Consider the following 13,553-nt stretch of genomic DNA (forward strand, 5'->3'; position numbering starts at 1 on the left):
CCCCTTGCCACTGACTACAGTACATCTTTGTTTCTTCCCACTTTACCTGTGCATGTAGAATACAGCCTGGCCTTATTCCTCTCCAGATTGATTCTGGCCACTTACGTTTATTCACTCTGTAGTGAAGTGCTGTGTGCTGTGAAGTGTGCTAAACAATATTTCTTAAATGATATATGGACTTACCAGTGGCACCTTTCCTACGTTGATGAAACATTCGCTCAGTACAGCACGTGGTACATGCATCTTTCCAGTGCATAATTTCATTTCACCTTATATTGTAACTGCCTTACAATAAGGGTGCCTTATATTGTAACTGCACCTGCATACCAGTTATGACAGTTGCTGTAAAACAATGAACTGGTGGCCCGTCATGCTTTAATTTGTTTCAGATACACACTGGTTTTCACCGGATTTTAAGATTGTGTTGTTGAAATGACAAACTCTGCAAATCTTCTCAAACCCCATGCCTGAACTCCATTCGCCTGTCCACTTGTAAGGCTGCTCTTTAGCAGTGAAGGGTTTTAAAGAACATTAAAGGTCAGATCAGAAGCCTGTGTTTTATTATCATAAGGATGCACTGGCTATTTAGCATGGTTGTCTCTGTATAAGATGCCCAGTTAAATACATCCTTTTTTAAGCATTTATCAGGGTTTTAAGTGGGTCTCATCTGTATATGCAAAGTACTTCAGGATCCTTGTGATGTAAAGAGCTGTACAAATGCACAGATTGTTTTACAAAATCACTAAAAAAAAAAAATCAAAACCCAGTTGAGAATTGTTGCACATTTTAAATCATTCCGATTCCCACTAGGCAGGAAAATCGAGCACTGAACTCCATCCCCACGTGTAATGGAGTATTCAGGCCTACAGCTTGACCTTGGAAACGTCCTTCAGGGACACAGCAAGAGTGAGAGGGGTGAAGTGAAGTGATATCAGGGCAGGGCCACACATTGGACACATTGGTTAGTAGCCAGGCCCTCGGTGATGGGCCCCCTGGGATTTTCAAGAAATGAAAACACGGAGATGGACTTTGCTCACTGGGGGCCTCCAATAAGATTCCTGCAGGGGACTGTCAAAGACACCCGGTGGGCTCCCTCACTCTGAGAAGCTTCAGAGGAAGATCATATCTCCATTTAGATCTTCCAGTCCAACCCCCCGCATCACTGTCGGCGAAAGCTGATGCCCAGAGGCGCAACTGGCTGCTCTCTGCCTCAGGGACATGGCTTGTTCACATGCGCCCCCAAACCCCCAGACTCGGGCCCTGCAGAGAGGACAGGGGAACCCTACTGCAGCACCCTGTCAACAAAAACGGACCCCCATCCGCCCCTTCCTTGAAAACACTGAGCAGTAGTGGCCAGAGGTAGGGGGACCAGTGTAACAGTACCTTGTGGCCCCACATAATGCCAAGCAGGGCAATAGCCAGCATGCGCCCACCTCAAAGCCACAGAGGATAAAGTCTGTAATGTGAACAGGATTGCCGATCGGGAGGAGGCAGGAGGAAAATATTCCCTCTCGATGCCCTGAGAGGCTTTCTAGGATCGCATCAGACTAGAAGAGTGAACTCTTCTTAATGAGCTCGGCGGCACAGGTATTGATTCAGAAGAGGTTTTTTGTGTTTTACAATCGAAGGCTCGTCTTGTGCCTTCTTGCCGTCGAGCTCAGTTCTGCTATGAAGAAGTCGCTGTGGCTGGAGGAAACGCTTGGTCAGAGCCCAGCCATCGACCCCCGTGCATTTTACACAAGCTGCTAATGAGAATCGGGCAGCTATATTATGCACTTATAATGGGCTCTTTCCTCCTGACCAGCCTGTAATGGGAGCCCCTCGTCGGCCCTGAGCTCATTCTCTCCCTGCTTTGGGTTCCCCATTAATCCCAATCAGGGCAGACGTCTCCGAGAGCCTCCAGCTTCCCTTTCCGGATGTACAGCCTGCCTAGCAGGCCCAGGGGACCACTGTAGGCCTCCTTCCCAGATTCCCCATTAACAACCACGGATCAGCCAATGGTAACAAATTAGGAGAGGAGGGGGGGGGGGGGTTCAGACTGGGTTGCTAGGTTACAAGAAGTAAGAAAGAGGGAGAAAAAAAACATTTGATTGATTTTTTTAACAGAATCCCAGAGCCCAAGTGGTTTCAAAGCTTTCTATTTCTAAATTTGCCATTGTCTGACAGGAGAAAAGGAAACTGTCACTACTGGTTTCAAAGCTTGCTCTTGATCATTCCTATTGCCCACTGTCATTAAAGCCCCCTTAAAAGTAGGTCACAATGCCGTTAGCAACGGAATATCGAACTAACATTGCGTCTTAAAAGTATTGTTCATGTGAGGAATTTCCCAGTAAAACATCAAGTCGGCCATTTGACAATGAAACAACACTACACAAAATGCTGCTCGGATAATTGGCACCTCCTACGCGGCAACAACTACTTCGAGTGGTGAAATATATTGGTGTCTCACAAGGTCCAGAACACAACGTTGTGCTGACGGGCTTCAGAACCCTTCGGAACACCTGCCCTGGTTCCTCACCAAGGCTCATACGCAAGTTAAGGTTGACGTCTTTCTCGGGGGCGAAAACAAACAGCAAGAGGAGCATTCAGAACACACAGACGCACAGGTGACAAGTAAGCAGCACAAGCTACAGGCACGTTAAGTTAACAGGGACAAAGGTCCGTGCGTTCTATCAGGACCATCTGTGCCCCTGCCGCCTTGGCTGGGATCTGAAGGCAGGCTAATTATGATGTAAGGAGTGTGTGTGGTTCTGCAGTCGGGCCTCTCTATGTAGGACGGTGGGAGAGGGAGCTGACAACTGGAAATTAATTACCTCCTGAAAAAGGAGCAGTCAGCTGCGCCGCTTTGGGATGAGGGCGGGAGGAGGTTTGGAGGGAGGTGGGGGCCAGGGAACTCAAAAGGAGCTGGGCCATCTGTCTCGCCACTCCGGATCTGTCAGTAACCCCCACCTCTCCCAGCTTTTCAGAGTGCATGCCTCCACTCCCCTCCCATGGTCCCGGCCACCAGATGAGCCATACGGAGGCAGGAAGCGTTGGTCACTCACAGCGTGAGGACAGACAGATGCTAACAAGAAGACTCAAAACGGCTATCCCCCAACCTGGCACTGCAACATCCCGACTGACGTCTGTCTCGCTGCGTGACAACTGCAAAGTTGCGAGAAAGAAAAATGTCTGCAAATGTAGTTTTTGTCTGGGCAGGCACTAGGCTGATAAACTGAGAAATTTGCTTTTCCTTTTACCTTCTAACGGCAATCCAGCGTCTCAAGACTATACTTGTCAAGACTACCCGCTGCTGCTGGGAGCACAAGGATAAGGGGGCCATACTGTGAACCAAAATGGATTATAGCAAAGGAGATTTTAATTTGAGCTTTTTATCATCTCAAAGATAGTTTTAATTCTGTGTCTCTTTCTTGAACCTATTCCTCAGATCAGTCGGGATAATTAAGGGGTTGTCAGGCTCCAGTCGTCCAATTAAAAGCACGCTTGACCCATCTTTAATAACACACCTTGCGTTTTTCAGAGAGATCAGGCTGTACTGGCATATTACATCAAGCAGTAGCTGCTTTTAATTAATTTCAGACACACTGGAAATATGTTGATTAACAACAACTTCAAGCAATTCAAAACCACCGCTTCTCATTCTCCTTCTATTAGAAAGGTGTCTGCAAATGATTTTCAACCAAGTGCAATGTAAGGTTGTCTCAGTCTCTACCCAATATTGTAAGATCATATTGTACTCTTTCCAGGGCAGCCCGTTTTGAAAATTGCAATGCAAAAGTAATTTTTTTCTGTTACTTCCATCGATTAATGATCCTGCACTGTTTAAATTGTTGTCTAGCATATTGTTTCTAAATCCCGACAATACTGTATGTGGCACAGGACAATAACATCACATCATAACCACTTATCCAGTTCAGGGTCACAGTGGCCCAAAGCCTATCCCAGGATGCACTGGGAGCAAGGCAGGATACACCCTGGACAGGACAGCAGTCCATCGCAGGGCAGATACAGACACACACACTCACACTGGTCAATTTGTATAGAAGCCAATTACCTACCAGCATGTCTTTGGACTGTGGGAGGAAACAGGAGCACCTGAAGGAAACCCACATGAACAAAAGGAGAACAAACAGTTATCCATACAGACACCATCCCGGGAATTGATCCCAGTGTCCCAGCGAACGTTTGGCAGAAATGTTCATCATGTCGCCCACAGAACAATAACAGCACAACATAAATAAATGCTTTGCATGGGTGGTTTCCTCGATTTTAGTGCGACTTATTTATTTTGACAGCTTGAAACAATCCCCGAGGAGCGATTTAATTTGGTGAGTAAGTCCGGTGCCGGGTTTGCAATTGATTCACTTGGCCTGGCCATTAAGGCAAAGCTAGCAGAACCAGAACCTCCCCACCATCACCAGTGAGGGGAAGGAAACTGAGAGCGCCGAGTACTGGGATAGATTGTTCAGAAGTGTTTACACGTAGACGAGACCAAGTCTGTCCAATTTTCGATTCTTGCAGTCCTAAATCGTGCAATTGCTGTGTGTGCAGTTGAAACCCCCCATTCAAACTGTCACGTCAAGGAACCTAAAGGAACGTCATAGCGTCAGAGTTTCTAAGAGGCCCTCTCTCTCATCATGGGAAGCTGAAATGCTCCTAAGTCGCCGTCCACACAGTCTTATCTTGGTACTACAGAAATGCGTTCAGAAAGGAGTCGAGTGGAAAGTTGAGGAAAGAGGATGTGAAATTTGGAAGTAGGGAGACGCTTCAGCATGCGTAGGCTGCAAAGGAACAAGTAAAGGTTTATTCCATGCTGAAAAGAGAATAACAGACCACACCCGAAGAAGGCTCCACAGCCGAAACGTTGTGTTTCCTTTCTCCTCTTTTCTACATGGAATAAACCTTTACTTGTTCCTAAACAGTGGTTAGTCAGCTGTTGACCTCAAGTCAGCGCACTTTGGCTGTAACGGTTGACATCCCTCCCCTAGAGGGCGCCCCATTTTACTCCTGTCAGTAGTTCCCTATGATCGTTTATATATGTGTTCCAGGTGTGCCTTGCTGTGTCTCCCCCTATTTATCCTTAGCTCCTCCAGGGCTCAGGGCTCAACATTAGGGTCCAGAAGTCACGAGGCCCGCCTAGCACCAGGATACCCTACGTCCGTCTCCTGAGGGCACAGGCCTCACCCCCGACACCTCCCGTGTTCTGAGCCCGGGGTCTGGGGGAACCTCTCGCCCCGTTATCCCAGGATCTCCATGTCAGTTGTCTGTTCGTGTCTTCCCCATTCCCAGAGGTGTTAACCTTGTCACGTCTCAGGATGGATCTACCGCTAATGGGTTCTTGGGCTGTGCCCTGACCCTCCTTCGGACCTGCTCGGATTTGGACGCCACTCCTTGTCTCCCCCCCGCTCACTGTTTTCCCATACCACGCCTCCCGTTTCCTCCAGCTCTTACCGCTTCGCAGAGGGTCTAGTATGAAACCCGACACGGATTCCAAACCCCGTCCGTAACATTGGCAGGGACAAGAGGACTGACCCCCCCAACCTTGGTGTTCCTGTACTGACTCCCTGATCACTGGGGCCTGGGCGCACAGCCAGCAGCGCCCCTTATCTGCGCAGCCACACCACGCTGCCACTCACCTGCCTGCTCCGGAGGCAATCTGAGGACACTCAGGCCCTGCCTTCATCGCCTCCAGCCGCAGATGCTCAGAAAGTTAGCCTCCCAGATGAGCAGCGACTCAACTGAAATGACACAAAGCTAATTGGAATTTAGAAACAGCTCTCCTCCAGCACTGGGGATAGCAGATATCGCCACTCGGATTATGAATGCATTGTCTGCAAAGGCATTGTGCTTTTATGAGTTGGTTTTCGTTTTCCTCTCATTCCCATGAGTACTGGCAATGTGTTCCCATTCTTATAAATATGTGTGGATATGCTGGGGTCAACGTCTCTTTCCACCACAATGTCTAGAAAGTACAATAAAATACTGGAGCCTTATGTTCAACACCACCAGGAGCTACATGATGAATTTTACTCAATTGATTGATAAAGTGCAAATACGCTGTTCTTGAAGAAGAGAGACTGTTCTCTTGTGCACTTCACTCGATCCATTTTTTGCGTTTCTAATGGCTGTATGCTGACCCATGATGAATCATAATTTTCTAGACTGTAAGAAGTCATTTCTAATATCTGAATTTTCCTCTTAGTTCACTTCATGCTTGTTGCAGATACGGTTCTGCGTGTCCTACTTTGCTGCTCATTTGTTATTTCTACTATTTCTAGTCCTGGAAGGCTGGAGTCCAGCAGGTTTTAACAGGTAATTTGCCTTTGGCAGCTGTTTAAGACCTGAGGAGACAACGGTGTTCAGATAATTTATCCAAATTATTAGCTCCATTAAGTACTTAAGATCAATGGTGAAATGAAACTTAGAGCATCCTGCAGGACTAGCTTTTCCATCTCTGGACTAGATGGTTAGCTGATGTGGCCAAAAGACTTTGGAAAGACAGGAAATGAGCTGGGGGAATATATTACGGTTATACCAGTTGAAAAGCAATGCTAATACCACCTCTTTGAGGTGACAGTATATACAATTGGCTCTCTGCTACAGATGGGTCTCATCACATGCTTGTAATCTATAACTAGCGCTATCGTGTCATGATAGTCTAATAATCACAGCATAATAGAGGAGGCGGTCACACAGTACAGCACACAGAGAGCTGTGAAACACACCTACCCATCATGCCCTGGAAGGCCTACTCCACTCAGTCTGCATAAAGTCATTGACCTTATTTCAGGAGATCTGGAGGGTGCTTCTCTAATCAACCTTGTCTGTTAGCCGAAGCTTTGGGTCCATGTGAAGAAAAAAAAAGACTTTTCTGCAGCCTATGATAACTTCGAGCCTGTCATAAGACTACAAGAACATAAAAAGGCTTCAAATGAGAGGAAGCATTTCTGGTCATCTAGCACATTTGGTAGTTAGTAGTAAACTGATCCTAGGATCTCAACCAGCTGTTTCTTAGAAGAAGTGAAAGTATCATCTATAAGCTGTTATCATAAGCACCCCTCTGCATCTGTGAGAGTAGAGAAATATGAAACGAATTCTCACTCAAGTGAAAAGTGTACACTCAGCATTGTTTGTACAATAATCAGAGCAGATGTAAATTATCCTATTGTGATTTTTAGCAAAGCCAGCTTAAAATCACCACTGATAAGGAGCTTTGAATTTGAGTTCTTAAATCCAGCTATTCCATTTTAGAAGAAACAGAAGCAAGAGGGAAGTTAACATTTATCTATTAGAGCCAGCTGACCTGCATATGATCCAGGAGTTAATGGACTGCAGACTGTAAAAACCCTACTGTCAAAACAAACAGAAGTGAACGTCTGGTTATAAGTACAGTTTCGTTTCTGCGGCCTGCTGGTTTATCTAGGGAGAGCAGTAAAATGATAGTTTTGCATAGACCAGTGTGAAGGCTACAGAGTTTGCCTTTCTGCTCCATCTGGTAAAGTGAGCCCTCGCTGTTTTCTTAACGCCATGGCAACCAGGACAAGCTCTGGCTCCACAGACATTACCTACCTGTCGAGTGAGCTGGTAAACCTGGAAAAGGGATTAAGCTGCTGTGCGATGGACGTCTTCCATTGCAATCTTCCAGACCACCATTTTTAGGATTGAATGATGAATTCTGGCCAGGAACAATGCAGTTTCTGCTAATATTTTACTTGGGCCACTCACCAACATACCTTGTCTGAAGTCTACAGGAAGCTTGGCTTTTTCCCCTATTGACAGTCAACAGAAGTTCACAGTTTACACCCCATGCTTAGATAGCTGACATACAATAACACCACAGGACATTTAACTCCTGATTCTGGCATCAGCGATAAATAAAACTCTCCTCCCATGTAGCTGTGTCACCCACTAAAGCCATGAACGCTCTTTGCTCTCTGTCTGCCTATTTATTAAAAGACCTGCTTCAGTCGTCCAGCTCTGCCCTCATGTTAATAATTAATGGCTTCTCCGCTGGTTATTGTGTTTAATTTACTGTGCAGTTTGTTTGAAATGTTCCGCCCTGCCCTGTACTTATTTCATTACTGGATTGTCTGCACTTAGCGAAAAGCCTGCTGCAGGAGAGAAGGAAACTTAGCGAGACGGCACCCTGCCCTTGAAGGGATGACGTGAAAGTTATCTACTTGAGAACTGTAGCGATCGGAGGACCGACAGGTAACCGCTGAGTCAGGGGACAGACTCTGTTTTGAGGGGGGTTACCTGTGTCAACAAGACAGCGAGTGAAAAGGTTTTTGGCCAGCAGCCACATCACCCTGCAACTCCCAGCTGGCAGCCCACTGAACCTCAGCAGCTGTGAGCCTGGTCAGTACCTGGAAGGGAGACCTCCTGGGAAAAACTAAGGTTGCTGCTGGAAGAGATGTTAGTGGGGCCAGCAGGGGGCGCTCATCCTGCAGTCTGTGTGGGTCCTAATGCCCCAGTATAGTGACCGGGACACTATACTGTAAACAGGTGCCATCCTTTGGATGAGATGTGAAACCGAGGTCCTGACTCTCTGCGGTCATTAAAAATCCCAGGGCGTTTCTCGAAAAAGAGCAGGGGTGTAACCCCGGCATCCTGGCCAAATTTCCCATTGGCCCTTACCAATCATGGCCTCCTAATAATCCCCATCTATGAACTGGCTTCATCACTCTGTCATCCTCCCCACTGATAGCTGGTGTGTGGGGAGCGTTCTGGCGCACTATGGCTGCCGTCACATCATCCAGGTGGGGCTGCACACTGGTGGTGGTGGAGGGGAGTCCCCATTACCTGTAAAGCGCTTTGAGTGGAGTGTCCAGAAACGTGCTATATAAGTGTCAGCAATTATTAATGATCATTATATTTTTGCTTTGAAAGGCAAGAGAACCAAGCAAAACATGAACATGAAAGAGAAAATGGTTTTTGATTTAAAAAACCTGTAAAAGGGTTCAGCTGTTCAGAGGCGTGAGCAACGATGCCTCCTCTTTTCAGCATTTCTGAAATGTTAACAATGGTTTGGCTTGGCCTTTCTACACAAGCCGTCTTGGCTCATGCTTAATATACCTGCTGAACACCAGCAGCCTGCCATTACTGTTCTCTCCTGGTTTTTGGCACATCAAGACGCTTCAGGAAACAGGAGGTGTGAGATTGTCACATAGAAGCACTACGGTACAAGCAACAGAATGCGTAGGACAAGCCCAAAGGGAGCCTCCTTCCTGCCTCTCCTCGTACTAAAGTACCGCTTTTAGAGGATAGCTCAACCCTTTGCTGGCACACGTCCGTTATTCCAGCCATCGATGGCTTCACTGTCTCCCAGGCATTAGTATAAAGTACTGAAAACAGCCCATTAAGATGCAACAAAGCAGCACTCTGAATTAAAGAGATGACTAACACTGGTACGGACTTTAGCAGCTTCTGTAGTGCCGTCTGAGTGGTTTCTGTAGTAAATTACATTTCTGTACCGGCACGGCTGAAAGTGCTGTCCCATACAAAGGAGCTACACTTCAGAAAGCATTTAGAGGTCTTTTTGATCCAGCCATTCATTTTTATGCTAATGGGGAAAGGGGGCAGACATTGTGAGCGCAGTGTGACACATGGAGCACGCTCTGTTGTTTCCCATCTGTGCTCCAGTCCGACTGCCAAATGGCAAATCTTGCACGGAGGCACACACTTCTGCTCGAGCAGGTTCGGGAGCACTCCTCTGGGGCGTTTCGTGTGTTTCCTCTGGGCAGGTGTTTCCAGGAGGGTGGAGACAGGCTGGAGGGTGAGGTGCCGACTGGGCGCATTGAGAGGCCGGAAATGGATTGTTAGACAAGGATTTCAAGGAGTCGAAAAAGAAAATGAGACAAAGGCCCTCAAACCCCTCTTCATATCTGGCCTTTATTAAGTAGACAAGAGACAGGTTGTCATCTCTTCTCTACAACTAACTTACAAATTCCCATCACCTGCACTTACAGGAAGCAGCTTCGGACTTAAAGCGCTAGGGAGAACCTATAACTGTAGTGAGCCAGCTGCACAGATGTTCTTGAGATGTCCCCACTATAGGCTGACCTCAGTGAACCTGCTTCTTGTACTACATGTGAGTAACCGCGCTGTTATTTTTTCATTTCTGCAAATCGCCCCCTAGTGGAGTGATGGTAATGGTGCACCTTCTGTTGGGCACTACTCTCCATGCAAAGCACGTTTGACACATCCAACACTTACAGCTACATTTAGTTTTTTCCGTATTCTTTGTGAAGTGAGGAATTGCTTCACCTGAATTAAGGGAGAAATTAAGGGTTGTCCTTACTGTACTAGACAGCGTAGTGTTTCCCAGACAAAATATTGCAGTATTAGACTGGAAAATCTGGTCCACGGAAAAGAGAGCCACCTACTGGTCCACAAGCACCACTGCAACAGTAACCTGGCATTCCATAAAGATCTCCCACCTGCCCGCGATCCTGAACTGGATTAAGTAATTAGAAAATGGTCGGATGATTCTCCCATCTCAGGATTGTCTAGATCCAGGCTCCCCTAACTTCTGAAATCCAACAAGACCAGGGTACATGTGCCATAGCTGTGTTTTAAATATCTTAACTGCATTTCAAACAACATTAGGCCCTTCAGAAACAGAAGAAAAAACAAACAAAACTGCAGCTCTGTTTTAAAAGCCAGTCAACCGCAGTTGCCAAATTGCACCGAACTGCACAAATCGATTTAAAATAGGACACCTGCAAGCACGGCGCCGCGGTTGAATCCTTCTGCGGCTTTATAGAGGACAAAATCGATATGGCAGGTCGAAGTCTTCAACAGAAAAAAAAAAAACTTCAGCATCAGTGTTACACCTGAACACTTCTCAGCTGTTGGCCAGCTGTCCTATTTTAGCAGTTGTTCATATTAGCCCCGCTGATATACACTGTCTGCTGAGCCCCGTTCAAACAGGGAAGCCTGTGCTTCTGTCTTATCAACCCCTTCCCTCTAAGAATTCAGTTGTCTTTTCACTTTCTCGTCTTCAAACGCCCATCTCCCACGACTCCTCGCTCGCACGCAAGCCCCGCTGCCGACTTTCCACCCAGTTTCTGCCTCGGCACTTTCCTCACAAACTTCCACGTCGAGGGGGGGAGTGGCAGCACAGTCTCGAGGTTTTCTAACTTCCTTGGGATAGATAAATTGGACTTCCCAAGCAGAAAATTAAACACGTATATTTCTAGAAGCTCGTGTGTGCGTGTGTTCAACTATAATTTCACGTCCGTGTGTCTGAACGCAGGTTTAACTCGAGCGCGCACTGAAGGCTCTGCAGCTCCGCGTAATGACTTGCAGGGCACAGCGGCTGCGATCTGCAGGCAGAGCCGGTAAGGCGGAGGGGTCTGTGCGCTTTAATGAGCTAGTAGGCATGGACCGCTCAGACGGAGCGCTCTCGCTTTCCCGGTAAACCTTGAGGTAACCGCTGGGCGACCCTCGCTTGTCAGCCAGCGCGGAGAGGGCTAGCCCAGTTTGCCCCGGAGGAGGGATGAACCGGGGTTCGAGGAAGTCACCTTACAGCAGCGGGAAGGGGCCGGCTGCTGAAATTCCCCGGGGACGTCTTAACTCGACGTGTACTTACATTTCTTCGGCGTAACCAAATTGGCTGAACGGTCGTTATAGATGAGTAAGAACTAGGAAACGTCCTTTGTTTGTAACGGGGTTATGTATGGATTTCTCAAAAGGTACAAATACGTGCATTTTGAAGATCAGAGGCTGTAATGCTAAATAATCTTAACGGTATAATTCGGGTTTTTTTTTCTTATTTAGATCTGACAGTTTAAAAGGCAGTTTTGAGGGTGGTTGAGAGCACAGCATGTGGAAAGCACGCACAGATCAGAGGTTTAAACAGCTCTCAGCGATAAGACGGCAAAGGGTCGCCACTGGCATCCCATCTCGCTCACCTGCCGGCGACCTGTCTCTCTCCCCCATGGTCCTGCATCCACGCCGCCGCTGTGAGCGTACCTCCTTGAGCGCTGTGCCCGGAGCTCCCGGATTGACGCTTCAGTTCCCGGCAATAACGCGGACGCGAGCACAGCTCTTCAACGAGCGACCTACTGGAGTCTCCGACCGTAGCAGTGTTACCGAGTCCTCCACTCCCCCAAAACAAAATATTTCAATAGGTCGAGTCCCGTTTACAAACAGCAAAGGATGCAAAACCAAATCTTCGACCACCACTATACTGTAAGATGCACTTGCATTGATTGATGCGTATTATTAATACTTTTCGGCAGCCTTGACTGTCATGTCAGAGGCGTGAAGACAGGTTGACATCGGTGTTCATGAAGGTTGTTCCACGAAGGGTCTCTCTTCTCTGAAGTGCACCACCCCACTTGCCCCGGCGGTCTGGCTGGACTGGGGGGTTGGTGTGGCGGGTCCAATCGCAGGTGTGCCAGGCTGCCCCCAGCTTGCTCATGGACCGGGACTGCTTCCTTCCCGCCCCGATCCCCTTCTCGGGCGGTGCTCGAACCCCTTCCCAGCACCGTGGCGGAGAGGAGCTGTCAGCCCGTCGAGCAGGGCGCCAGCAGCCCAGCCTCCTGGCGACGCGGTGTAGCCCCTGCCTTCACCTCGCCTGCTCTGCGCTGGGGTCACTCGCTGTCACCACCTCGGCCGCCCAGGTCCCCGTCACGGTGTGCATTCGCTCAGTTTCAATGAATGCGCGGCGGTGGCAGAATAACAACGAGAATATATGTTGTTGTTGCTGTTGTTGTTGTTGTTGTTTTAATTCAGGAAGGTCAACGAACAAACTAATTCACGGACGCTCTGGTCATTCACGTCAACTGCGATCCGTGCTCTGTTAAAATCACAGTTTTCTCAATTTTCCCCTTTCCTCCCCAGCTCCTTGTGGCCGGGCAGTGTTTTTCTCTCTCCCTGTTAGTCTCCCCAGTAGCCGCGGTGCTTTGTTGTTAATCCCCGTGTTGTTCTGCGATTCGGATTTTCATTCATCGCGTTTTCATTCCTGTTCCCTCTTCCATTGTCTGGCTCGCGGTCTCCACCTCCCGGCAATGGCTCCTAGCGCCGGGTCCTAGCGCCGGGGACGGTCTCCGCTGGAGCGCACGGCGCTTTCTGTTGAAACGCCACCGGCTTCGGTGTGTCGATGTTTTCGTGAGCATATGAGCAGGGAGAGAAGGAGAGAGTTGAACACCAGCACTCCGTATCTCCCTCCAGTCTTTCTAAGGCACAGGGCTCTCTGCTTTTCCTTTCCGCTTTGACCTTCATCGCTTGAACTAATTATACGGTTTGGAGCGTGTGTATAAACCTGAGGCTTGAATCGTCTTGTTTAATTGAAAAAAAGAAAGAATCCCACACTGGTGCTTCCCCTCCCTGGCTCATTGAAGAAAAACTCTTATTTGTTGTGCAAGTTTTGTGCCCTAGGAAGGGAACTCTGACCTGTAAGATCTCTGTTTCCAGTGGACTGCAAGGCTACGACTGAGCGGAGATTCCCTCTTTCCTCTGTTCCCCGTTATTCAATTTCCCAGTTGGGGTGAACTGTCCTCCTGTGGGCTGAAAACCAAAGGCAAGGGCAGGAACCTGTCTCTGTG

At 48.0% G+C, this 13,553-nt stretch overlaps 1 protein-coding gene across 1 annotated transcript in view; it reads right to left on the reverse strand.

Annotated features, from left to right (window-relative positions):
* The window catches only part of sbk1 (SH3 domain binding kinase 1), a 30,628-nt gene extending 17,290 nt beyond the window's left edge, over positions 1 to 13,338 (reverse strand). Inside the window, exon 1 of the mRNA XM_088612493.1 lies at positions 11,916 to 13,338. Coding sequence (XP_088468619.1) covers positions 11,916 to 11,953 — 38 coding nt within the window. The 5' untranslated portion in view covers positions 11,954 to 13,338. The remainder of the gene's footprint in view (positions 1 to 11,915) is intronic.
* Between the last annotated feature and the right edge of the window lie 215 nt (positions 13,339 to 13,553).

The sequence above is a fragment of the Lepisosteus platostomus genome, chromosome 19 (assembly GCF_059453375.1).
Source record: "Lepisosteus platostomus isolate fLepPlt1 chromosome 19, fLepPlt1.hap1, whole genome shotgun sequence".
Classification (NCBI taxonomy): domain Eukaryota; kingdom Metazoa; phylum Chordata; class Actinopteri; order Semionotiformes; family Lepisosteidae; genus Lepisosteus; species Lepisosteus platostomus.